At 46.1% G+C, this 27,976-nt stretch overlaps 1 protein-coding gene across 1 annotated transcript in view; it reads left to right on the plus strand.

The window, feature by feature from the left end:
* Positions 1-17,628, plus strand: part of LOC125438344 (guanylate cyclase soluble subunit beta-2-like) — a 34,961-nt gene extending 17,333 nt beyond the window's left edge. Inside the window, exons 6-17 of the mRNA XM_048506734.1 lie at positions 270-490; positions 1,850-1,961; positions 4,082-4,185; positions 5,284-5,500; positions 7,691-8,011; positions 9,371-9,519; positions 10,984-11,130; positions 12,853-13,007; positions 14,885-15,099; positions 15,179-15,301; positions 16,010-17,421; positions 17,612-17,628. Of these exons, the coding sequence (XP_048362691.1) occupies positions 270-490; positions 1,850-1,961; positions 4,082-4,185; positions 5,284-5,500; positions 7,691-8,011; positions 9,371-9,519; positions 10,984-11,130; positions 12,853-13,007; positions 14,885-15,099; positions 15,179-15,301; positions 16,010-16,161 (1,916 nt within the window). The 3' untranslated portion in view covers positions 16,162-17,421; positions 17,612-17,628. The remainder of the gene's footprint in view (positions 1-269; positions 491-1,849; positions 1,962-4,081; positions 4,186-5,283; positions 5,501-7,690; positions 8,012-9,370; positions 9,520-10,983; positions 11,131-12,852; positions 13,008-14,884; positions 15,100-15,178; positions 15,302-16,009; positions 17,422-17,611) is intronic.
* The last annotated feature ends 10,348 nt before the right edge of the window (positions 17,629-27,976 follow it).

A 27,976-nucleotide genomic window follows, 5' to 3' on the forward strand; every position in this document is an offset into this window, starting at 1 on the left:
AGCATTTCTACCTGCAGACCATAACTTTCTCAACTTCCCTGTCTCACTGCAACCCAAAATATTGTTCTTGGGGGTTCAGTCCATCCAGCATTGTAAAAGCTCATTTGGATTAAACCCAATGGCAAGCTTCCATGCAAGAGGTCTTTTGTGTTTGTATCTTAATGGACCAAGGTGTTCTGTATGTATCCTTCCATTTGATAGATATGCATTTTTTTTAAGGAATGACAATTTAGGGATTGTAGACTGTTTGGATTCTTCTTTTGTTTCAGGAATCATTGGTGCAGCTGCCTTGGATTTTTTCAACATTGAGATTTCTATGGAAATTGTAAATCAAACTGAAGAAGAAGAACGAACAGGGAAAAAAGAACACATTGTATTCCTTGTAACACAAAAGCCTGTATTTTCATACAAGAGGAAAAATAAATTTGCTCCTTCTTCACATTACCTTTCAAATTTTGGAAAGCAGACAGAAAAGCAGCTGGATAAAGAGGTACTGTGTTATAATTTTTGTATGAAAGCTTCAGCAGAAAAAGCATATTTTGTAAAACCAGGAAATCTGAAATTTCCTTGTCACACACCCCGACAATTACCAGTACATGTATTTATTTGCTTAATTATTTTCTTACCTTTCTTCCCCAATAGTGATCCAAACCTTTTCACGTAAATTCTCCTCTCTTCTTTTTTATCCTCACAAGGGTAGCTTAGGCTGAGCATGTGGGCCTGGGTGAGAAAAAACCATGTGATTCCCCCTAACTGTAGCTTAACGTACTACAATAGTAGAAGAAGAACAGTTTGGATTTACACCCTGCCTTTCTCTCCGGGATCTCAAAAGTGCCTTACAAATTCCTTTCCCTTTGCCTCCCCTCTACAAATACCTTGTGAGGTAGGTGGGGTTGAGAGAGTTCTGAAGAACTCTGACTGGCCCAAGGTCACCCAGCAGGCTTCATGTGGAGGAGTGGTAAAACAATTCCCCAGATAAGAGTTCACCACTCATGTGAAGGAGTGGGGAATCAAACCCAGTTCTCCAGATTAACCACTACACCAAAGAGTAACTCATACTTTCCATGCCCCATTTGTGCTATTTATTTATTCATTTAGAGAATGAGAAAAGTAAGACATCTAGAATGAACTTGTTACTTGTTACTTACTGGGCATTCTTAATGAGCAACAAAAGCATTAAAATGCATTAGGTTTTCAGAAGCCCTCCATATATTATCATGTCATCTACAGAAGACCAATGTGAACAGCGGTAGAGATTCTATAAGCCAGTTAAAGTCAAACATCCCTTCAAGCCAGTTGAGGAGGATCCCATAGACTTTTGGAGAAATGACATTATAAAAGCAGTCTTTTAAAGTTAAGTCGCTGACCTGCAAGGCGACTTGTACAAATCCGAATGTATGCTTATTCAGGGTCGGTCTGTCTGTCAGCAGAACACAATGTCCTCACTCCTCAAAATGCTGCTCCTGGAACAGTTTAAGGGGGGAGTTGGTAAAAGCCATAACCATTTTGGTGAGCGGACATTTCCAACTAGACACAAACCACAGGTTAGCAAAGTTTCTGAAGTATATTGTGATGCCCACTGGATAATAGATGCTCGATGTATTCCCAAGCACGAACACTTGAAAAGTAAGTTCACTGATGTCAGTGGAGCTTGCCAATGCATAACTGCAATTAGAATCACTGCTTTGAAGTGAAAGGAATTTAAAACACGTATACCTCTCCTTGTTGCTATTATGTCTATTTCTTTTCATGATTGCTTCGATTTCTATTTCTTTGGGGCAGTTCCTGTGCTTATTGTATTTTTCATTTTTAAAAACATTTTAGTGACTGTGTTTGGTTTATTCTACAGGATCTTGAAAGAACTATGAATAGGATCAGAGACAAAACCAAACTAGCTTCTACTTGCCCAGTCAAGAAAAGTCATTGGGAAACAATCAGAGGAATTGTGACAATAGGAAAAGGTAAAAAGTGATTTAATTTTAAAGGTATGTGGCACTTGTTTATCTAATGGCATTTAAAATCCAGGTTTTGTTCCCTTTTCCTTAAAAAAAGCTATCATTTTGCAATATAGTTAAATCACAAGGTATGGTATGATTTAGTATCTAAGCACTAAATGTTTAGCTTCACATCTGATAATCTCAAGTTGTTACCTTTAGAATGGTCCTTTGAATCCCAAATGGCTAATTGCCACCAACTACACAGGATTTTGTGGATATTTTACTTACATTATGCTGGTGTCATCCAAATCTTGGAGGTGACAGATAGGATCCTCTAGAATATTATAGGTCAGGGTTGACAGGAAGTGTGGTGATTTGTCTGTAAGCATTGGTCACTTTGGAAACCTATTTTGCTGGGCAAATAATTTAATTTGTTTTAATGTTGTATTTGGGTTGTGTCTAGATAGTGTGAGGCCATCCAGTGGGAACCTTTGTCTGAGGATTTGTGGTTGTTCTTGGTAGCTATACTTTAGACAAGTCCAGAATTTCATAAATATGCCTACCCAGTGGTAGTCTTAGCCAATGGGAGACAGGAGAACTTTCTTTTCTATGACAGGGGAATCACTAAAATATGCAAATCCCACAGTATCCTGAACCATACTGAGTAGGAAAGGTTTAAATACTTGACAGCTGTGTTGTAAAAACAGGCCCCAGTTGCTGTTCTTTGGCAGAAAATAGTGTAGACAGATGCAAGTTATATCAAATCTACACTGGAAAGAGTATGTAGTCCCTGATTGCTATTATGTATGTAATGTTGACAGAGCAGCTGAAAAGTCTTATAATGACATAATTTCATATGCTGCAACTCTATGCGTTCAGCCCTAATTTAAAACTCTAGTGTGTGTTTTAGTAATTTCCCCTTTATTTTTGTAAACTTCTTCCCCGTCTTCCCCTTGCATGCTCAGTCCTCTTATATTTACCTAAAACTCTATGCCACTATGCCAGTGTGGTATAGTGGCTAGAGTGTTGGACTATGATCTGAGAGATTCAGTTCAGGGCCCTACTCTGCCAGAAAGCTTGCTGGATGACCTTGGGCCTGTCACTCTCTCTCAGCCTAATCTACTCACAGGGTAGCTGCGAAGGATAAAATTGAAGATGGGAGTTTGACATTTGTCACCCTGAGCTCCTGGGAGGAAGGGATGAAAACATATTACTAAATAATATGTAATTCTCCTCTCCCATTGGTCAATCAGTGAGGTATGGTGGTTAAGAGTGGCACACTCTAATCTGGTGAATTGGCTTTGTTTTTCCCACTCTGCCACAAGCAACCTGCTGGGCGATCTTGGCCTAGCCACAGTTATCTCTGAACTCTCCCAGCCCCACCTGCCTCACAAGTTGTCTGAGGTAGGTGGGGGGAGAAGTCAGTTGTAAGCCACTTTAAAACTCCTTTCAAAAGAAAAACAGGGAATTAAAAACCAACTCTTCTCTTTTAATCCAGGTGTCATCCCTTCATCGCCCTCCCAGTCCCTTCTCTATCTGTCACAACCTCTTAGTCATTACTTTGGAAATCCTCCAAGACTGTTTATCGTTTTGCATCCTTCAACATCCCTTCTCTACCTTCACACCTCCTGTTCTACCACTCACTGCTGCATGACATTTTCTTGTTCTGTAACAGTCTTTCTCACTCTTCTTTGCTGCCCTGTCTACATGGAACCCCTTCCTTAAACAGATCCTCCATGTTTCATAACTGAAAATAGGGATGTGGTTGTAAGTCATGCACCATTATCCTGCTACATGTTCGTTTACCTGCTGAAGGCTCTACCAGTTGAATGATAGTTACCTGACTGAAGATATGGGTTATCAGTCACTCAAAATATATCAAAATAACTGCACTGTTTTAGTGTTCATGCACATTTACAGCAGATGGTGCTGGAGATAAACAGGATCCATTCTTACTCAGAGATTTAATCTCCAGAGATCCTGGACTGAGAAGTAGAACTCTATAGAATGCTAGCACTAGCAATTCATACATTCCCTATATGTTAAAAAGGCCAGACTAGGGGCAAACTAGGGATAGTAAATAGTGCTACTGATTCCAGCAATGACCAGTGGTGAGATTATTACCATCTTTATCCACATTGCAGGAAGACTTCTGAGAGGATGTGATCCCATCTATCCTAAGACTCTGTGGATAGACCCCAAGACATTCTGCAATGGGCTTCCCTTCCATATTGTTTTTGATGAAGAGGTAAGGAAAAATAATGAGAGTCTGATCCCCTTCATGTGACCCAAACTTCAGTTACCTAATGCACCAAGCTGTGTAATGGCTGACTTCACCCTAGAATAAACAACCACTTAACTCACTGCTATACTGAATCAGAAGCTAAGGTAGGTCAAAGAAAGAGAAAGAATCTCTAATAATAAAATATGCAGTTGTTTACTTCTAGAGAAGACTGAGATGCTTTTGGCCAACAAATATAGTCATGTAGATCAGGATGCACTCCCTTCAAAATGGTTGCTGTTGGGTGTTCAGCTCTCATCTGTTGCACATAGTACATTGAACCAACTTTGGTTGGCTTTCTGGCACCATAACTTCTTGGAAAAATAAGATCTGGTCATGGTCATCTATGCTTTGATTACATCCAGGTTAGATTACTACAACATGTTCAAGTTGGGGCTGCCTTTGATTATTGTAGCTTCAGTTGGTCCAGAAAGTAGCTTTGAGGTCTATGAACTGAGTTTATTCATAAGAACATACATATCTTATCAGTCTTGGTAGAATGTCACTTGTTTCTAGTTTTTCCCCCATGTACAATTCAAAATACTGGCTCTTACCTTTATTACATTAAATAGTCTGGACTAAATATGGACTATTCCTACTTGCCATATTCTGATCTCACTGATCCCTTAGCTGGAGTTGTGTTCATTCATGAAGTTTCCTTTTAGAAGTAAATGCTGCCTTCTTATTTTTAGGATTTAATATCCAAAGGCTTACATAGAAATGGTGGTGGTGTGGGTGGCTCAGGCAATGATCCTTGGCATGGAAACAAGGGTGTTGCAGGGATGTTCTTCTTCTCATTTATGAAATCACCGCCCAGAGCCCTTCGGGGGTTGGGCGGTATATAAGACTAAAAAATAAATAAATTAAAATAAAATAAAATGTATGTTCAGGGAAGGAGCTTCATGCATGGAGAGTAGCAGAGGACTGAGCTGATGGATAGAGTTAAGATCATGTTTTTAGGTCATAGTCAACCTATATTCTGAAAGTGTTTATATATCTAAAGTTCTCCTGGTGACTGAGCAAGATCAGAGTAAGAATCCTAAATGCTCCCATTTTATTTTGAAGCTCCGAGTAAAGCAAGCTGGAACCAGCATCCAGAAGATTGTGCCTGGCCTTCAAACTCAAGGCATTCGCCTCAATCAGTACTTCAGCATCATCCGCCCGGAAGTGAAATTCACCATCTCCAGCGTTCAGAAATTTATCAACAGCCAGTTTGTTTTCCGAACCAAGAGAGAGATGATGCCAGAGTCCTGGAGGCAGCGTCCCATGTTGGAACTGAGAGGTAGTTTGTTTTCTGAAGAACTGTTGAGAATTATAAATAAGTCTAATTTTAAGAGCTGTCTGGGTTCACATGAATGCCAAGTATGGGAGACAAAGGTTTAATTTCCATGGGCTATATGACCACTTCAGACCTCAACTCAGGGCTCACCCATTTGAAGATTTTTGTATACAAAACAGTCCCTCAACACAGAATGCTCACATGATGAGGAGAAAGCTTTTTAGCAGAGTCTTCTTTGTACAGTTGCCAGCCTCCACGTGGGGCCTGGAGAGCTTCCAGAATTATAACTGAGCTGCGGATTACTTCCCCTGGAGAAATTGCCTGCTTTGGAGGGTTGACTTCATGGCATTATGCCCTGCTGAGATCCTTCCCCCTCCCACAAATGTGCCCTCCCTGGACACCACCCCCAAATCTTCAGGAATTTCCCAACTCAGAGTTGGCAACCATAACTGGTGTGCCAGTTTTCTATAGTCAAGGCATTTTAAAATACACACATGGATTTTTGTGTGTATGATGAAGGAGCATTTGGTGAGGTGAGCTGTAACCTCATTGTGAAGTTGCACTGCTCAGACAAGTTTACCACTCAGTAGAAACCTTGCCAAACAGAGAGGAGTGTTTGGCGACTTATGTGGTGTTATTAGGTGTTCATTTACAATGCAGCTTTGTCAAATACCTGACCTAACCTTTGGGGTGGTAGCAACACTGAGCCATGGGCTCTGAGCCAGAACTCCAGATGCCAAAACATATATTTTTAAAAAAGTATTAAAGAAAGTAAAGCATAGGTTTAAAAACATAACAGTGAACACAAAATCAAGGTGCAACTGAGTTACACAAATACAATAACAAACCTAAAGTCTAAAGAAAGAAATATTTGCAGGCAAAAAGTAATGGATATCTTCAGTATGTGTGCAAAGTTCTGATAGAATTTTCAGTAGAGTGGAGGGCAAAGCATAGAACAATGAAGTAGACTAACTGGTAACACTGACGGAACTAACCTGTGGTATGCTGGCCACACCAAATGATAATCGATACACCTTGATTAGAATGATCCAGATGATTAGTGGATTTACCCCTCCCTTCTAAAACGAAACCTCTCCATATAGTCTCTAACTGACCTAGCTGGTTGGAATGAATGATTCCATGCTTCTTAACAAGCACTCCAACCTTGAAGGAGTTCCAAATTAAACATCATCTGCTTTCTGAACCCTTTGAGCTCAAGAGAAATGTAAAATAATTTTATTAGGCTTTCCAGGTTGGCACTAGCCCCCCCCCCCCCCCCACTGCGCAGAGCATACGATTACAAAGATGGTCCAGGAAATGGTGGATTAATATACAAATTTACTGCAAAAATTTTTGTGGAAAAGAGTATAGCAAACAAAATGGATTCTCTCTTCACAAGCCCTATCCAGTTGCAGCATTTTTAATAGGCCCTCTTAAATTTGGAAAATGAACAGTTTTGGTCTTTAAGCTATCAGTAATAATGGTACCTGAGCTGTGTATCGAGCATTAAAGATTCAGAAATTCACTATTTGTTCCTAAATTATTAAGCACAATGTAAACTTCCACTTAATTCAACCACAGTTTGCTCCCTCTCAGACACCACACTCCCTCTCAGACACCACACCTCCCCCTTTTTATTTGACTTCCTCTTCCTTTTAACTTCCGCCATTTGTCCCTTTAAAATGATTCTCTCCCTTTGTCCCTTTTAATTGACTCACTCTGTTCAATATAACCTGTGGCATGATTATGCTAGCCATTCAAAGAAGGGGAAAGGGATATTTTAGATGCACAAATTCTTTTCCTATGAAAGAATGCATTGTGTATATGTGGTGTTGCATTTGTGTCTATAACTTCACTAGGGCTCTTTTAAGATACAAACAGGAACTACAGCTACTTTTTAAAAAGCTGAATCTTCAGTACAGCCCTTACTGAAAATTCCCCCCTTGAAATCCCTCACCCACATGAGACTGAAATGCCATCTTCCAGTAACAACTGATTCATTTGCTCTGCCATGCTAAGCAGTATTATACCTCTCCAAGTCTACTGGAATCAATAGACTCAGAAAAGTGAAATTCTGTATGGTTGCTTAACTGTTCTGGGTGGTTTTGAGATCAACAAATTGTTGACACATACAGATACAAATTGAATAAATACTATGGATGGAGTACATGATGCTGCATTTGTTTGAATCAGGACAGATGATCTGGATGGAGAGTCTTCAGTGCATGCTCTACCTTTGCTCTCCTCTCCTGCGCACGCTGCATGAGCTGGAAGAGAGGCACATGCACATTGCAGACATAGCGCCCCACGATGTCACCAGGGACTTGATCCTTCTCAATCAGCAGCGGCTGGCAGAGATGGAGCTGTCCAACCAGCTAGAAAGGAAGAAAGAAGAGCTGCGGATCCTCTCCAAGCATTTGGAGGAAGAGAAGAAAAAGACCGAGGCCCTGCTCTATGCCATGCTTCCTAAGCATGTGGCCAACCAACTCAAAGAAGGGAAGCGAGTGGAGGCAGGTGAATAACTACAATCTTGGAAACAGGTGGAGAAATGCTCAGGGCTTGATAGAAAGTTGCAGAGCTTGAAGGCCAGAGGTTTATGAGCAACCAGCTTGAAATTGCTCACCGCAGTATGGGACTTTGACCCACTGAACGGTTTTGAGGAGATAGGCTGCCATCCTTATGCTAGCTGACAATGGGGTATCATTTCAGTGCTGTCATTTCATTCAAAGTATGCATTTTAGGCACTGTACCATCAAAGCTGGACACTTGGAAATCCCATCCATGTTAACGGGAGAGAGCCTATATTGCTGATACCTTTGTATTTTGCTTTTAAGGTTCCCAGAAGCATCCCTGCTAGAAAGAGTGGTGAGACTAACTGGACCTTTAGGAGTTTATGTGCAGATATTTCCTGAATGGTCTATTTGCCTGCAGGGATGGAATCTGAGACTGGGTGGCTATAGTCTCCCATTTTAAATGTACACACAACTAACTGATAGCTGCACAGGGTTGCTATGAAGACTGGGGAAACAGCACTTGAGCAGGTTTAACATTTTTCTCTGGTGCCATTTCCCTGATCTAAATAATGTCAATTGACTTTGCTTTTAAGCCCCCTGACCACTATAAGTTTAGCATTGGGAGTGGGAAGAGAAGGTCATTTAGATCTCTCCCTTGATTTTTAAAGCAGCTGTTTGGACGGACTGATGGTGAATGGTGCCATTCAGTCACAGCTGATTTATAGAGACCATGTAGGGGTGGCTCAGCCTTTGAAAATGGTCAGGGCAGTTGTGATCTACTGAAGCTCTTCTTTCATTCTTACATAGGGAGTTCAGCATGTTCTCAGGCTTAAAACCAGTGGCACATAAATGTTCTTCATTGTATTGTCGAAGGCTTTCACAGCTCGATTCAACTGGTTGTAGTGGGTTCTCCGGGCTGTGTGGCCGTGGTCTGGTGGATCTTGTTCCTAACATTTTGCCTGCATTTGTGGTTGGCATCTTCAGAGGTGTATCACAGAGGGAAGTCTGTTACTTCCCTCTGTGATGCACCTCTAAAGATGCCAGCCACAGATGCAGGCAAAACATTAGGAACAAGATCCACCAGACCACGGCCATACAGCTCAGAGAACCCACCACAATAAGTGTTCTTCACTTTGGCTGAATCACATCTTTAAAAAAAAGAAAAATAAAGCATGCCACATGTACCAAGAGGAAAGGCACCCAATTAACCAAATAAAAGAGAACGGACTGCCCTTTTTCAAAAATAATAGTTGTTAAAATATTGAGTTAATGCCTTGAGGGCAGAACAGGTTCAATTTGTGGGCAGGCTGGATTTCCTAAAAATAAAACAGGCTTTTAATTACATCCTTTCTGTTTGCAGGGGAGTTTAAGGAGTGCACCATATTATTCAGTGATGTTGTAACTTTCACCAACATTTGTGCCCACTGTGAGCCTATTCAGATAGTTCTCATGTTAAATGCCATGTACCTGCGATTTGACAGGCTAACCACAGTGCACGATGTTTATAAGGTATGTGTTCTTCAACAATAGCTGCCATTCATGACTGGAATGGAAGGGGAAGGAGAATAGGAATCCTTCCTCTTCAGTGCCTGGCCTTGGAATGGAAGATCATTTGAAGCCTCTTTTGGGTCAGGCTCCCCAGAAACTTCTGTAAAAGGAAGCAGGAAGAGGTTATAGACAGGTTGGAAAACTACCCCTTGTCTATCCCTCCTATTTGCTTGCTGAGTTTTCTGGCTCTTTGCTGGTTCCAAGCTTTTTCCAACTCCTTCCTGTTGTACATTTCTTTCCCCTCTTTTTTCTTTTTCTTTTATCTGTTTTTCTGTTCTTTTCTTTTTGTGTGTGTCACTGCTGTGTTCTTCATACTCTGGCAAAGAACCTGACAATTATCTCTGTGACAGGGACAGGTGGCAATGAATCTTTGCTTGAAGTGCAAGATGTTATCAAAAGATTCAAAACTTTCGTTTACTTGTTCAGTATAAAAACAAGATGCAAGATCCAGTCAAATAATTTAAATATTTGAATTTTGTAGAAATTCCAGAGAGTTCAGACTAAGAAACCAACAGGGCTGTTCTAAGAATTGTACTCTTCTAAGTCTGTTGACTTGAAGGTCATATACAGTTCAAATCAAAAGTGTAAATCAAAGATGTACTACATTGCAAGGGAGTTTTGCTCCCTATGTGTACCTTTACTACCTTTAACTATGATCAAGGTAAATACAAATATCTTCTGTTCAACTCGAATCTCAATCAATTTCTGTTTGTCTATATTGGGGTTGTGTGAACACTTCTGGAATTCTGAGAACACTGACTACATGCCACCACAAAAATGGCTGCCAGATAGAGGACACAGGCAACCATAAAATGGCTATCATGGGGCTGGGGCAAATCACAAAATACTGGGAAGATCCTATTCAAGAACACTCCTATAATGGAGGCAACTGTTTCTGAATGAATTCTTCCTGTGGACACAAGGATGATGCCACTTGGTCCCTTTTGAAGCACTTCCTACTTCAAAGTGATGGCAGAAAAATATCAATTAGCAGCATGGGATCAGTTACATATAGAGCTGCCAGTGGTGCATGGTGAGCCCATGGGAAGGGAAGGTTTGACTGATGGAGGTGCATAATCATATGTATTTTAGTGAAGTATGTTCTGATGTATATATGTGTGTTTCTCCTTTTCCTCATTTGCTTTCATTATTCATTTTTCCAATTTAAATCTTTTGTTGACCTGTTGCTGGTTTTCCCTCATTTTAATGCTTCTCATTTTGTTGTGTAGTGATTTTCATTGTTTTAGTATGTTGTTCATCATTCCATAAACCAGTTGTCCAGTTGTGAGTCAGAATAAAGAAAAGAAGGGAATATATGAAAGCTATCATTATGAGCCTTAACATGAGCATGCAAGCATTTAATACTGACATATTTCAATTTCAATGAAGCACAGAGTTTTAGGATTTGTCTGTTTATTTGTGAAGGTGGAAACCATTGGGGACGCCTATATGGTGGTTGGAGGGGTTCCTGTACCTGTATCCACACATGCCGAAAGGGTTGCCAACTTTGCCCTGGGAATGATCATTGCAGCAAAAGACATAAAGAATCCAGTCTCTGGAAATCCTATTCAAGTAAGTGGCTGAAAAACACATATTTGTCTCTTGTTTACTTTTGGGAAAGAAGATGATTTGGTGCAATGTGGACGACTAAAAATGATCAGCAGTCACCAGCTGATTTGTGATTTATATGAGGAAGTGTGTATGTTACAGTAGCATCTTTCAAAGAAAACATCTAAAAAAGACCTCGGAGGTTATCCCAGGTCAAAAGTGTCTGATAGTCACAAAAGATGTCAGTGCTCCCAATTAAAACCCTTTGCCAAGATGACCCGTTAATTTCAATGGAAAGGAAAGCTGTGTGTATCCAGCAGAGCTGACTCTCCCATCCAAGTGAATAGTGAGTCCTGATCACACAGGATCCCCTTGGATATGTCAGAGTGGATACAGAGATTTGGATTTGGGAGCAAATTCTGCACAACTGAACTGCTGATATTTAAGGTATTCTGCTAGTGCAGAGGGCACTTTTAAGACTGCAATAAACTTTTTTGCTTCCATCAAATACACGTGAGGCTTTAAGAGAAAGAGAACCCATCTATTTTGTCTAACTAGCCATCTCTAATTTAGTGGGTTTTGCAAGTTTTAATATTGATTATTTATTTGGCTTTTACCCACCCTTTCCAAACGAATTGGGTTCAGGGTCTCTTCAAACAAAAATTCATGCAATTAAAATGTATAATATATAATGTATATAAATAACTTTAAAATCCCACTTAATAAAATTTATGGTACTTTAAAACACGACAACAAATAGTAAAGGGAAAAGGAAGAACAGTAATATAACCAGGATAATTGAATTTTATCAGTTCCCACAACAAGTGGATCTCACTTGAAAGCAAGTTTCACCAGGCCACGGTCAGACCATTAAGGGCTTTAAAGGTCAACACCAAAACGTTGAATTTGATTCAGTACTCTGCCCAGATCCAGTGCAGCTGATGAAGCACTGGTTGGATATGTGCCCACCATGGAGTCTCCATAATGACTTGTGCCACTGCATTCTGGATCAGTTGAAGTTTCCAAAGCAATCTGAAGGGTAACCCTGAATAGAGTTATAGTAGTCTAACCTGAAGGTGGCCATTGCATAGTTCACAGTGGCTAAGTTAGGGCACGATAGGTAAGGGATGAGTGGCAAAAGAGGGAAGGGGCAGGTAGCCAAAATACACACCCATGTGACCTAGGTGAATGGCGCCTGGGTCATCTGCCCCCACTGACCTCCCTAGATACATCATTGTGGATACCCTCCCACTGTCTGTCTGCTTCAGATCCTGTCTGCTTCAGGACCTGTTCAGTCCCAGCTGCAAGCACTAGGCTTCTGGTCATCTTGCTGGACCTGCAGGCCATGGCCTGGATCAACTTCTGCTTCATCTGGTTGCCACCTCTGTCCTCAGGCACCTTCCTACCTTCTGCTCTAGAGGCAGGAATCAACCAGGCTCTTGCTGCAGCCCAACCAGGGCTGAGAAGGCCATGCCACCACTCAACCCTCTCCCACCCCCAGGCCCACAGGTACAATGGGCTCCTGGGTTGCTGCGAACACTGAGCTACCACAAAACTCTCTTCTGCTCTGAGCCCTCTTTGCTCAGGAAACAGTGCCCTCTGGATTGCATTTCCCAGAATCCTTCACTTTATGGAGTGAGTTGCTGCCAACATTGCTAGCCTTTTATATAGTAGGATTGCAGAATAATTTTAAGATGAAATACATATTTCAAGAAAATGTTGTGTTTGTCCTTGACTCTTGTTCAGATTAGAGTTGGGATTCACACAGGACCAGTCCTTGCTGGGGTTGTTGGTGAAAAAATGCCGCGTTACTGTTTATTTGGAGACAGCGTGAATATCGCATCCCGGATGGAGAGCCATGGGGTCCCAAGCAAAATTCACCTGAGTGCCAGTGTACATCAGTGAGTGATTCCCCAATCATCTTTTCAAAAAGCTCCCCAAATACTTGAATTTCTTTCAAAAACAAACTTGGAAGATGCCATATTCAAAGGCAGACATTTCAACTGATAAGGTTGAATACATGCTGGAATTGCAATCTTGTGTGCTTGTATGAAAGAGAGAGGCTTTGAAAAGCCCATAATATAATCTGATATAAAATGTCACTGATACTGTCTATCACACTTTTATTCATCCTTTCCACCAAAGAATTAAAGGATATATATGTAGTTCTGTCCTCTGTTCTATCCTCACAACAGCCCTTTGAGGGAGGTTAAGATGAGAAAGAGTGATTGGCTGAAAGTCATTTTGAACCTTCGTAAGAGTAGGAATTTGAACAAATCTGCAATAGTCTGGCAATCTAACTACAACATCATGATTCTTAGAATAGATTGCTTTAATCAAGGATAATGAAGACCTGCTCAGCTTTTCCTGGTTTGTCTTAATACTGTATTCTGGACAGACAGAAGACAGTATTTCTTCCCAAGTACATAATTATTTTGTGAAATACCACAATACATGTTGAGAACCTCTACAATAGACAGTCCTAAAAGCTGTCTGGTCAAATTAAGGGAAGTTAAGTGTACTATTAGAGAGTCCCATGGCACAGAGAGTAATGACCCGGTGCTTACTCAGAGGGACAACCTTTACTATTTGAAGTCTATTATGTATCTTAGCAACCATGTCTAAATGGAACCACCAACTTTAGAAACAGGTGCTACCAATGGATATTATTTGTCTAGAGAGCCAGTGTTAAGTGAGGGCTGCTGCCTCCTTGCTCATTGATTTCTGGGGATCATCTGAGCACTGTGGGGAACAGAATGCTTGAAATCAGAATGATCTAGCACTTGGGTCTGCATCCTGTGGCTCCGGAGCCGCATGCAGCTCTTTCATCCTTGCACTGTGGCTCTGTGTAGCTTGGGTCCTCTCAGCCTCTTTCGGAGAGTCGCCCTAAGGGTTAAAGGAAAGAGTGCCCGTTCCTAGAGAGGCACAGCCTGAGACGGCTATCCCAAGCTACTTCTGGCTTCCCTGTCCCAGCTGCCTGGTTGGCTGATGCCGGTGATGCCAGCATGGGGTGGGGGCGGAGCAAAGGGTGGCAAAGGGCGGAAAACGGGAGGGAATTGCAGGAGTGCAGATTTTCAGCGCAATCCTAACCTCAGTCTGCCCCCTTGAATGGGGGGGGGGAGTCAGGGGTCAACCCTACTTTGGGTGGCCTCATTTCCTCCTCCCCTGGGTCCTTCTTTGGGAGTGGGACCACATGGGGACCCCATCCCTCCCCTAACCCTAACCCTAATTCATCCAATAGGATATGTGGGGGAAAACGAGATGCTGGGTCCCTTCCCTGCTTTAACTTTAACCCTAATTCTTCCCTTAGGGTATGTGGGAAAAAACTAGATGCTGGTTCCCTTCCATCCTTTAACCCTAATCCTAATCCTTCCCTTAGGATATGTGGGAAAAAACCAGATGCTGGGTCCCTTCCCTCCCTTAACCCTAAATGGCTCTTTGGGTGTTAAAGGTTGCCGACCCCTGATCTAGCAGTATGCATCTTTTCAGAACTGGTTTGGATTCAATCAATTTTTCAGCTAGTGAAAAAGGGAGGAGGAGTCCCATTTGATCATAAAAAGGCCCTGCTGGAGATGATGGGACCAGCATGGATATAATGTGGGGTAGACAGAGGCTGTAGTAAGGGAAGGAACTGGGCAGGGTTAAAAAGCCAGGTGGATCCAACCTACAGTCCGTTATAGAATTTCCTGGTTGCGTTCACACCAGAAAGTTGACTATTGTCCTTTTCTGCAAAAGCGTTTTTATATATCCCAGCTGATACCCTCTTTTCATGTTTCAGATGCCTCAAGGATAAGAATTTTGAAATGCTGGAAAGAGGAGAAATTGATGTGAAAGGCAAGGGGAAAATGAACACTTACTTCCTGATTCGAAACACAGTTGCAACTGAGAACGAGATCATGGGAAGGCCAACCAGGGCCCCTGAACCAAGCCATGAAACTGCTCAGTCCACTCAGAAGTGCAGACAGGAGGTGGCTCCAAACCCATCCTCACAAGGTAGAAGCAGGCAAACATGCAAATGCTCCCTCTGATAAAGACAAACTTTAAATCACTCATATTTCTTTTCCTTTCTAAGACATTCAGCCAAACCCTGATGAGGAAATGCTTCCTGTCCTTGCCATGAAGTATGCTGACAGTCCCATTGAATCACACACCAGTCTCAAAGAAAGAAATCAAACAAGACTGAAGGACTTGGCAGGTATTAAGATGTATGTATGTTGAGTGTGGGACCAGGATACATCAATATCTCCTTGTAAAAGGGACCTAGTTGATTGGTAAATGAAGGACTTGGCAATGGAAGATAACCACTTCATTATATCGAGGAGCAGCCTTTTTACGCTTGAGTTATTGGTTCTTGGGTCTCTGCACATTCAAGATAATGGCTAGGTAGGACAGAGTGGATATTCAGCTGTGAATAACGACAACGATAATCCTTAACTTGCTTAGCTGACTCAGGTCTTACTTGATTGTAGCATGTGGCATTTTTGTTGTTGTTGTTGCCATGGGTACATAGATTGGAAAGCTGCTGCATGGATTGGGAGATGATCATTTAAGGTCTACATAATTTGGAGCCTCTGTAGTCCCTGAAATGGGGCATTTGCTTCTCAACTTGACGTTTTGTTTTCTAAACTGGGTCGATATATGTTGAAAGGGTTTATGTAATGCTATTGTGCAGTAATGACACAAGCTGATCACTGACACCACTCAAGATTTTACTTCCAAAGGAGATGAGCGAGAGGAAGGGCACATATCATTTTTAATTGAAGTAGAGTTCTAATTCACTCTGTCTCCAGGTCTCTAGCTTCAGGCTATAAAGCACATTTTTACTTAATCTTCATTTCAACTCCGGTTTGTTGAAATGCAAACAATCTCTAAGACTGTTCACAGAAAGAACTTGTCCTTGCAGGCAAACTTCATGATGCAGAGACCCATGAAAGTCTCCATGGTGACCAGCAGGCAAGCAGAGATCCTTATCATCTTATGCAAGGAAGAAACAAGCCAGTAGCTGAGGAACCTCGGATCAGGAATGTCAGATCCAATTTCTGCAATTTACTTTAAGCACCTGAATGTTCATGTTGAATGGTACCAGTATGTCCTGTGGTATAATATTTTCCTATTGCCCTTGGAGTCCTGACTTGGCATACACTTTTTAAAAAGTATGTGCTCTAAACTGGATGGCCGTACATATCTCTTGTGGCAATAATGAAATCACCTCTGGCATTTCTTGATCACAGTATTGAATTGTCTTACGTATGTGAATGTGATACCGTTCGTTGTGTGAGGCAGAAAGTACTGTATTCCGGGTATGCCATAATATTTAAAAGTGTGCATTTATTGTATCCCAAAGTGTTTCCAAAAAGCCTATTCTAAGTGGCTATGGGCAGTATAACAGTGCATGTGTATTGGCTCAGGGAGACATTTCAGTGCAACATAATGTGTGCTGTGTCTGTAGTCACTGGTCTGTTACACAGTAGTCCTACAGAAGGAAACAAGAAGGCAGCCCTCCCTCCCCCACAGATGAGACATTTAACCAGAATCCGGGACAATTTTGGCCAATCTGAGGCTTCAAGTGCATGCACAGGCTGCAAAAAGAAGGTCCCAGTTATTATTTAGGTGGGAAATGGAACATTTTCATTTTCTCTGATAAAAACAGAACCCGGTTCTTTCTATGATGCTGATCAGCATTAGGTTTAAAATGGATAAAATAAAGTACTTCTTCACAAAACAAAAAATCAACTTCATTACTACTATCTGAGATGGCTATTACAGATCAAAGATGGAACCTAGAATTCTCCTGGAATTACAACTGATCTCAAAGGTGCAGAGAAGTAAATGGCTGCTTTGGAGGACAGATCCAATGGCATTATACCCCGTTGAGCTCCATTCTTTCCCCAAGCCCACCCTGCAGGCTCCCACCAAATTTCCCAACCTGGAATTGGCAACCCTACTTATCAATGGCTGTTTGGCATAATAGCAAAATATTACACACAGAAGACAAAAGCAAGGATATACCATCACTCTCATGCCTTCTTTGTGACCATCCAGAAGCATCTGGTTGGCCATTGCTGAAAGCCGGACTGGATGGATGGCCTTTAGTCTGATCTAGCAAGGCATTTCTTATGAGCCTCCTTCCTATATTTGTAAAATGCCACAATTACTATGACTTAGCCACATTTTAAATTTAGTTAGGACCACTTCTCTCTAAACCATTATTCTTTCCCAGCACCTAGTCAGATAGTGGTTCATGTTTGCATACCCATCCCTACATTGGAGGAAAAGCTACTAATATGTTCACATTTGGGGAATTCATCACATGAGGTGCTGCACCCCTACAGGAGTGCCACTGAAATCAGTTCTGGTTCTCCAGTCTATCTGCCTAAGTGACTGCTTGGAACAGGGCAATGCTTTCCCAGCACCTAGTCAGATAGTGGTTCATGTTTGCATACCCATCCCTACATTGGAGGAAAAGCTACTAATATGTGCACATTTGGGGAATTCATCACATGAGAAGCAACTGAAGTGTGAGTGCCACTGAAATCAGTTCTGGTTCTCCAGTCTATCTGCCTAAGTGACTGCTTGGAACAGGGCAATGAGGAGGGTGCCAGAGAGCTACAGGGGCTCTGCTGGCTCCCAACCATTGGCATGGTGCAAGCTCAGGAACAGAAGAATGAATCTTGCTTGGGGGTGGGTGGGGTAACAAAACACTGCTTGGGGGTGGGTGGGGTAACAAAGCACTGGCTTTGACTGCAGTAAACCAGGCTTTCTTCCAGATAAATATGTAGGGGGTGTTTTCACATTGGCGACCTATGCATATCAGGTTGTCCCAGACTAAGGCCCTCTCCCTCATATGAAAGCAATCCTTTAAATATAAATTAGTTTGGGATAGATTTCCCCAATTAACTGTTCAAAACAGGTCTTGTTAAGTGGTATCCAAAGTGCCCCCAGGTCTGTTAGGAATCATTCCTTGGTAGAATGCAAAGTGCAGGTGGAGATAAGGTATGGCAGAAAGCAACTTCATCAGCCTCTCTGACCTCTCCAGCTCAAAAAAGCAATTCAAAACTCATAGATTAAATGAGAAGACAGAGTTGAAAACAGGTGCAAGCTGAATTTTTATTGAAGTCAAGTCTATGCATTAATACCACTACCCAAAGTTACAGTTCACACCAAATCCTTAATGTGATCAACAGCATAAAAGCAAAAGATGGGTTCGGAAATTTGTAAAGCAGCTAGGATCAGGGCCCAGGGTGCTGTCTGATCAGGGCGCCACTTGAAAAAAAGGTGACAATGAAGATTAGCCTTGCTGACTAAAGCCTACATCTGCATCTTCTCTCCAATATTGCTGAAGAAGCAAACCAATCAGTCAAGAATGCAACAGAGTTCTGCCACTGATGGCCTCCCAGAACTATGATTCAGAGGATTCTGAATCTGTTTAGTTATCATGGCTAATACATTCCTCTTTCATGAATTTGTCTCATGGCTAAAAATTGCCTTCCCCCAGAAGCTCCCACCCATGGTATTAGATATAGGGAGGTGCTTTTCTTTATTTTTTTCTCCCTACTCCACTTTCGTGCCCAATGGCTCACCAAAGGGGCTTCCAAAATCATTCTTCCCTCTTCCATACGAGCTTCACAACAACCACTCTGTGAGTTGTGTGATGCTGAGAGAGAATTGAATCCCCCGGCTCTTAATCTGACATCATGGAAAGACAGTGAATTTGATGGTAATGGTGGGGGTTTTTTCAGCAGCTGGGAAAAGGTTAACAGTCGTTCTTCTGTCTGTCCTTCTCTTAACGTGTAACCACATAGAGTGGCTTTACACATTTTTGAAGAGGGCAAAGCAATCAAGAACTACATATAGTTCTGCCTTGAAAGGGAATGGAATATACAGGGTTCTTTCAGCATCATTTGATAGTTTGACCCACCCTCAATAAAAATAACTGAATGTCAGCAGCTCTGGCTGTATCCTTTAGCTCAAGGGGGTGGTGGTTTATCCACAGTCAGATGCCATGCAGGTAAAGAATGCTTATCTAAATGATTGTCACTGTTGAAGGCATCTCATGGTCTATTCTTGGACAATAAATGTTTTATTTGAGCCATCAAATGTACACTTGTATTTTTTTAATCTGTGGCCTAAAAATGTTGCAAGGCTAAATACCAATAGTTGAAAGTTTTGCTCCCCAAGCAGAAATGTTTCCGTTGTCTTCAGACATACTAGGATGTTTTGAGTGTTTGCGGGCCGAAGTGGGACCCTGTTGGCCTGAGAAATATTACCAACCCTCTTTTTTGACCCAGTAAATACACAACACATTCCTTTGTGGGTAAAATATTCGGCCATAGCCAGATGTATTTGCTGCAGATGGTGAGACTTACTTGCACAATAAATACACCACGACGACAGGCTGGAAAAGGAATGGGCCGCAGCCCGTTTATTGAAATATCAAACATAACAGCAATAACTATATACAAAAGAGCTGGGCGGCAAACGGGTCGCACATCCCATCCCATCATATGGGACTGGCGGGAAGGGAAGCCCCAGAGATAACACTCCTTGCTTCCACCCTCTTCCCGCTCATGCTGAGGAGACGGGCACCGGCTAAGCCCCAAGGCCGCACACAGCCCGTCCTCCTGCCTTGCTTGCTGGGGTGTCGGGCACCGGCTAAGCCCATGGCCGCCTACCGGCTGACCCAACCCCACTCCCTGGGGTGTCGGGCAGCGTCTCGGCACTGCCTGCCTGCCAGCCTGCCCGCGAGTCCACCACCCCGGCCCATAACAGGGCGGCACAAGCCTGGGAGCTCCATAGCCGGGAAGGCTCGTTCTCTCCCCAGATGTGCTTTACACCGTTGCAAACCCGCCCACGAGCTGCCCTCCCTCGCAGCTCACCGCCTAAGCTCCTCAAGCCTGAGCCTGTCCCTTATCTCAACCATCGGAGGAGAGTAAGTTGAATGGACTGAAGCCACATGTCCAAACCCCATTGGGTCAGGCGGACGCTTCATCCGGCTCGAAGAAGTCTCTGTTGTCCCGGGAGATCTCGGAGTGGTCCGCCACCGCTCCCCCAAGGGAGAGGACCACCTTGGCGGACACGCCTTTGTTGACCTTTCTGCAGGCCCTGTCCACGGCGAGTGGGATCCACAGCTCCCCTCCAGTGGACCCGCTGCAGCATCTCAGACCAAACCAAGGTCATACTCAGGCTGATGCCTGGCAAGTCTGGAAGTGTGGTGGCCATCGCGACACCGCAGGTCAAGGCCCGACCTTGGCAGGGAGGTCCTCCTCCCCAACTGAATGACTAATAGGTCCGGGTGTGGCCGACTGGAAAATAATATATTCAATTATTATGGAGCTCCAGCTCATGCCACAGCATGTGCCCCTGCCCCATCCACGAAATCCTCACGTGCGCCCTCGAGTCCGAGATGTCGGCCCCAGTCCGAAGTGCAGAGCATTATTCTTCAGCCACGGGTTGACGGGGCTGTGCCCCACGCACTCCACACCTGTCGATAGACAGTCTGCAGCGTCCCTGGAGGCACTTCGTGGAAAGAATTAACAAGTCCAGGTGTGGGCCAGATGCACGCCCGAAAGGCCCCGGACCGCCACCCGCCCAAAGCTTAAATGTCTTCCCTGCTGTCCTACCATCCTGTGCCGCTGCCGTGGCGGCACCTATCCTGAAGGAGTGCAGGCCAAATTAAGCGGCCGGCAGCCCAGCCCGGGCCAGGCATGCCTGAAACACCGCTAGGAACTGGAACCTGGTGAGGGGGGACCCATCCTCATGCACTAAGAGCATGCCACCGACCCGTGGCCTGTGCCGGAGCCACGTGGTGAGTGGAGTGATGATGGGGCCGGAGGCGCCGCCCGGTAGGGCTGGCATGGTGACCCAAGCACCGCGAATTCCTCCTGAGTCGGCTTCTTTGAAAGAGCCAGCCACGCATAAGCAGACCATGTCCCCAGACAGGACTAGGTGCTCCCTTTGCAGCCCGGTGCTGGAAGGCCGATCCCTGGTGTTAGGGGCTGACTCAGTTCCCCGGGCCTGAAAAGCCCCATGGTGTGCCAGGTGGAAAGCTGAGCTGTGAGAAGAGCAAAGCGCTCATAGCGTGAAGCGCGACACCTGCCGCAGCACCCCGGTGACTGCCCGAAGCACCTCCCTGGTGACTGGGCTTCTGAGATCCCTCTGCCCAGGGGGCCGTAATTCCCTGCGCCAACAACCAGCTACCAGCCGAGGCGCATCTACCTTAAGCGCCTTTGGTAACGTCCGGAAAACCCGAGAGACCCTGCAATAGAAGGCGATGCTCACCAGCTGCACCCCATGAGGTGCGGGGGTGCATCCCCTGCCCATGGAGCCGGACAGGTACTTTCGAGGAGGAGGCCTGCGTGTCCACCCCGGGCCAGCGGACATCCCACTCCCGGTGGTCACGGGCGAAGCTTCCACGGGCGTCCCGCACGGCTTTCCGCCAAGGTACGTACTCGCCTGCATGTGGCCGGTGCCAACGAAGTTCAAAACACCTGTGATGACTGCTCGCTGCCAAGGTTCCAGAGGGACGCCGGCGCACTGTCGCCGAGGCAACAGCTCCGCCCGGGGGGCCAGGTGAAGCGAAAACGATCCACCTGCTGGCGCAGATAAGGCGTCAGCAATCTCGTTCTGCAAGCCCGGAACGAAAGCACGCTTAAAAGGAAATGTTAAAAGAGAGGCAGGTAAGAACCAAATTGCCGAGACCAAGCCGCATGACCTGCGTGCGGGCGAATTTGGAGGACTGCCTGTTCCCTCACGAACCACAGCCTGGTTATCAAGCACCAGAAAAGCAATCCCTTCAATTTTGCCAAAGGTGCGTGCCAGACGCGGCACCGCCACCAAGATGGGAAACAGCTCCAGAAAAGTGCGGTAAGATCCCTGGTGATACCCTGTGAATGCCAGGCCGGGGGCCAGAGACCTTGTGAGCCCACCGGCCCTGAAAGTAAACCCTAAAACCAGCAAGGCACCGGAGGCGTCAGAGTGCACCTGCAACTCCAAGCCGGGTTCCAGAGGTGCCTGACACAGGGAAATGCCGTTGAAGGCCCCGAAGCGAACGCCAGCCAGACCTTGCAGATCCTCCTTCAGACCTCCGGGATACCCTGATGCGGTGATCAGGGGCTTGCAGCCCGACAAGGACCTAGCCAGCCGAGAGCAGAACAGCCCTGCACAGGCGCCACCACCCTGCAAGCCCGAAATAAAGCAAGGTGGCCCAGTAAAGATTGGACCTGGCGAACCTGCATGTTTTAAATGGAGCAACGGATTGCAGCAGGGTGGTGAGGGCCAGGAGCTTATCACGCCAGGGAGCCCGAGCGAGATGCCTTGAACCGAGTCCAGGTGGAAGGCCCAAAATAGCAGAGGGCAGTGGAGGGCCCCTCTGCCTTGTTATTGGTTGGAGCCAAGGGGACCCCCCCAGCTCAGCCCGGCAGTGGCCTGGAAAGCCTGCAAAGCAAAATCCACATTCCCTGGTGCCCTGCCCACCGATGAACAAAAAATCACCCAGATAATGAGTCGCCCGCCCGGAGGGCACCCTCTGCTGAACAGCCATTCAAGGAACGTGGCTGAAAGTCTCAAAAGCTGCACAGGCAAAAGAGCAGCCCGTGGGCATGGCCTTGACCACAAAACAGCTGCCTAGGAAATGGATGCCCAGCAGCTCGAAGTCCAGGGGGGTGGGTGGGCAGGAGCCGGAAAGCAGATTGAATGTCACATTTTGCCAGAAGGGCACCAGTGCCAATTGGTGAGACCCTGAGGCTGAGGAGGGCGGGGTGGCTGAGAGGGGCCAGCCATGCGACCGACCTCTGGATTTTCTTTGGCAACCGAGTTTGTCAGCCACCACGCCAGGGAGTTTCTCGGACCGACTTTAAGTTGTCCGCCTGGTAAGACTTCCCTGCGAGGGGGGGCCTACCGGTAGAGGGATTCGAAAAAACCAGAGGAGAAACCTGCCCCCAGTAGGCACGCCGCATTGTGCATACTGTCTGGAGTAACGCTGCAGCCACACCAGCAAAGGCTGAAGGCCGAACAGGTGTGGGAGCCAGCGCACTGCAGTTGGGAAAAGTCATTAAATGTTTTGCGGGGGCGTAAAGGGGCACTGCTTTGACCACCGGAAACTTTTGTGTAAACCCGGCGCCGGGGAGACCGGGCCTGCCGCAAGGGGGAGCGCCCCGGCCACTTGGGGCAGCTCGCTCTGCCATGACTGCCGGATCAGTTGGAACAAACATGCTCAAACCTGCACTTGGGCCGCTGGCAAGCGCCCCGGTTGAATTCCCAACAAAGCTCCTTTTACCCCCGCCACGCCCCGTGGAAAGCTCTTTTGGCTTGGCAGTTTTCACGGGGGCAGATGGCTTTCGACGGACCCCTTTCACGGCCCGGCTGGACGACTTCCACTCATCCAGGTTTGGTCGTGGGATGAGATCCCAGCGGAACCCGGCTCTTGTTGGGACCAGCGTTCTTCCGGATGGCATCATCGTAGGAAACCTTGGCTGCTGGCTCGCCGGCCAGCGCCGAGCTTCAGCAAGCACGTGGGACATGTGGGCCGCCAGGTGCCAGGACCCGCAGGGGGTAGGCGGCCCCGACGAGGGCCAGGGAATTCAGTGAAACTCCTGCAGCCAGTTGCTAAAAGTACGCATTTCGGCTGCCGCCGGGTCCCCGCCACTTTCTGTCCGCTTTCCCCCCGGATACAAGCCATATACGCCCTCCCGCCGGGGAAACTTTGAATGTATCGACATGAGTACCCTGCCGAAAGCGCCCGCTCCCGGAGCTTCCTGGGGAGGTGGGACCCAGGCCCGAGGTTGCCGCTTGGGTCGATCCTGAGCCGGCTGGGAAGGGTCAGCCTCCACACCCCCAAAGCTGCCTGCATTTTATGCGATCCAAAATGGGAGAGCGGGCACGTGTTCCCAACTTGGAAACCAGAATTCCCCACCAACCTGGGCCGATCGTCGTCCTCGGAGGGACTCCACCCGAAGATGAAGAGCTGGGAGACCGTCTGGAGGACCGGGAACGCCGACGACTTCCATCGCTTCCTCCTCCTGCTCTCCCGGAACGGAGGGTGCAACGGATGCGCCCACTGATGTGGACGCGCTGACTGGCGGCGCGAGCTGGAGGGCCTCCCCACCGCCTCCGCTTTGAGGTGCCCGGCTCGGGCCACGCCGGCAACTGCTGACGTGGAGGGCTCCGGCTCCCCTGCACCCAGCGGGGACCGGAATCGCTGGCCACCACACCGCCCGCAGGGCCTCGCGAGAGACGCATCAGCCGCATCCCCGCTAAGATGCGTACTCAGGAAAGGATCCAGTGCCCGCGTCGCCCGGCCGGCTCCATAGAGGCCGCGGAGGAGAGCCCTCCCCCGCCGAAGGGAAGGGGTGCTCCACTGGGCCAGCAGGCCTGCCCCCCGGGCCAATGGGGACAGACCCAAAGCCGCAGCCGCCAGCGTGCCAGCTGCACCAATCCGCCCGACCACCGGGGCGCCTTCTGGAGACCCTGGGCCGGTCTGGACCCGAACCCTATTTAAGAGGGCTCTGAGCTCTGCCCAAAGGTTCCTGAGGTTCTTGGCCCGCTTTGGGACCTAAGCGGCCTTGAGACCGGTCACGACCAGCAAGGAGAAAGAAGGAATAAAAGTGAGAACAAGCAAGGTGAGGAAAAGTCGGAAAAAAGGAAAGAAAAGGCAAGTTTAGAGGCCGCAACCAGTCTCCTTCCAGGCCTTATGCGAGACGCCAACCACACCACCACGCCTTGCTGGGTCTCGCCGCCGGGAAGGGCGCGGACCTGGAGAGGCGTCTATATATACCCAGGCTCCTCCCGCCAAAGCGGCTGGGAGCCAATCAATGCACCCGGTTCTGCAGCATGCAATTCCTACCTTGCAACCCCTTATTTTGCTGCGCTGCTCACCCCAGCAGCAATGGCTGCCCCTGGTTATTCAGGTGCATCTTATTTATTGGCAAAGAGTTAACAGGAAGCAAAATGGAGCAGCCTGGGGGGGGTGTGTGATCCAACCATCTGGGCAGCATGAGTGCTGTTTCCCAGAGCCAAGCAAATTCCTCAGCCTGCCTGCTGGAGGAATTGACTGTGACAGGCCAGATTGGAGCTTGTTGAGTGACGGACCCATGTCTGGTGCCTGCTCCTATTTGGTGCTAGGGCGCAAGCCTGGTAGCCCCTGCTCCTATTTGGTGCTAGGGCACAAGCCTGGTAGCCCCTGCCGACCTCTGGCTTGCTCCACCCCTACCTCTTAAGGAGGCATTCCAACAGGAGAGCTCCCGCAGTTCCCCTTTTCCAACCGATCACCCCCCCCCCCATGCACGATGCCCCTTTTATATGCAGGCGCCAGCTGGTGCCTGCATATGATGTTCCTCACCCTTACCTGGGCGAGCGCATTCCGTGCTGAGGCCCGCCTGTCCACAATGGCGGGCCCCGATTGAGCCGTAGTTGCTCTTTAATGTCTGTGAATGGTCTAGTCTAAAGGGAGTTGTCATCAGGACCAACAAAATATCAATCATACATTTTCTCAAAGGGAAACAGCTGGGGGGAGTAGGTTTTTGTATTGTTTTTGGCATATCTTTTCATTAGACAATTCCCTACTGCCACTGTTTCCCCCATCCCCACTACTTGAATGAGCAGCGGGGGGGGGGGGGGATGTTGTGTATGTGTCAATGTCATTTCTGACCAAATTCAAAAGTGATGTCAGGGACACCCTAGAATTTTGGCATATTCCCAGGGTGTTGGGGACTTTACTTTCAGGTTTTAGCTGGAAGTTACATCAGCACACACACACAGCATGTTTATCCCCATACTGTACTGCCAAAGTTTTGGGGGGTTGCAGGTGTGCATCTGGCAACCCTGAAAATGTGTAACTTTGCTATGACACATCCATAGCTCATAAATTGCCCAGCTTATTCATCTGTACAAGTTGGGAACTTGCCAGCAGTGATGGAAAGGGGGTAGATAAAGGAGTAGATTCTCTCCTCCTAAAATGTTCTAGCCAGCTGAGTTGTTGGCCAGACATACAGCTTCTCAGTCACTCAATCTTGAAACCAAGATAAGTCTAAGCAGAAACATACTGGCCCTCCCTCTGCACATTCTGTTGCAATGTCAGGCATTGTGCCAGGACTCCAATAATCTTTGTGCCAATCTTCTGCCCTTCTGTTTATTCACAGGCCACAGCAGGCTTGCCAAACAACTCTGACTCCCACCACTTTGACTCTTTGGTGTTCTCTGACTCTTTGGTGTTCAATAGCAGTTTCTCAGTAGTTCTTAGTAGCTCCAGCACCCCGCTCCTGTTGACCTCATAACAAATGGCATACACAGCTATCCACAATTTGTGATAAATTTAGCATGCCTCCTAAACACACATTGTTCTGATGCCTATTCAGCAAAACATCATGGGACACAGTTTTCATGGGCACCGGAAATGAAAAAAAACCCACAGATAGCTGGTTAGTAATTCTTGTGAATCTTTTCTTTTGACATTGTGCTTTGGTGAAGTGGACATCTCAGCCAACACAGGTTGGGCATGAAGTGACTCATATTCTTGCAAAAACAAGAGGACAATGGTCGATTCACCACTGAGGATTAGATGCGTGCTCGTCACACAAAATGTCCAGGTTTCCAGCAGAACTCCCCACTGCATCAGTGCCGAACACGCTTTCATCCCGTTTCTGGCACTCCCCCCACCAGCAGCACGTGTTATTTTAGAACCTGCAAGAAAGTAGACCTTTTCAAAAAAGCGTGGGCAATCTGGAGCAGTGGGGAAGTTGGTGTGTGTGTGTGTGTGTGTGTGTGTGTGTGTGTGTGTGTGTGTGTGTGTGTGTGTGTGTGTGTGAATCCGGATTTGTTTTTCCCGCTGCTGGTAGTGACGTGGAGCCTCCCATCCAATGAGAACACAGTGGGTTGTGCACGATGCATGCGCAGCCTTTTTTAAATTTCATGGACCAGAGATCCACGTGGATACGAAGCAACATGGGGCTGGTTTTGACTGATTGACTGAGTAGAAGGCAATACAAAGCAGTGCTACACGTCATATCCACGTGGATCCGACTACATGGAGGCGCGCGGAGATAGGGCTTTGCTGGAAATTTGAAAATAAAATAAAAATTCCTGCCCCAACACAATGCAGCAGCCAATCAGGGTAGCCCCAGAGCAGATTGCGTGTTCAATCCGCCTCAGTGGGGAATCCTTCGTTGTTGCTGCGTTTCTGGGAACAAGGATTGTTTGTGGGGCAGAAACTGCAGTGGGGACGCTGAAACCGTGCTGAAAAGGTCCCGGTTTTTCCCAAACCAGTTTGTATCTACATTCATTTTTTTTGGTGGGAAATCGACCAATGAAGGGAGAGGACAGGTAAATAACAAGCCTTTATCATACTTACTGTTTGTACAGAGCTTTCAAGTGACCCGAAGTCCTCATTATCTTGTTGCAGTGCTTTTGCCTTGCATGGAATGTCTCAATTGCTGTTATTTTGCAGGTCAAAGGCTGAGGCTAAGAGAGAGCAGCTTCCCTAAAGATCTAGTGAATTCATGATAGTGGAGAAATTTCAGCCAGTGACTGTCCAATTTAGTATTCAGCCTCGAAGCTACACTACTGCTAGCTTTTCTATGGAACACTGTTGGCCGTGAAAACTAATCTCTTAAAATCTGTAATTTTTGTGAGTATTCCTGTAAACAGTTATTTGCCAGAATGTTATTGGAGACCGACTAGAAATGGGTGCAAACTAGCTTTAACTTTTTTTTTAGAAAGATGGAGAGGTTTGATTCAGTATTTCATTCACCCACTTCATAGCTCTCCAGAGTCCAGGCAGAGACTCTCTTATGTTCTTTACAAGCTTCTCCATTTATGTCAATAAGCAATCAATAAAGATAGAAAAGACCACAGGGACGACCATTCTATTAAACGCTGT

Source organism: Sphaerodactylus townsendi, linkage group LG08, assembly GCF_021028975.2.
Source record: "Sphaerodactylus townsendi isolate TG3544 linkage group LG08, MPM_Stown_v2.3, whole genome shotgun sequence".
Taxonomy (NCBI): domain Eukaryota; kingdom Metazoa; phylum Chordata; class Lepidosauria; order Squamata; family Sphaerodactylidae; genus Sphaerodactylus; species Sphaerodactylus townsendi.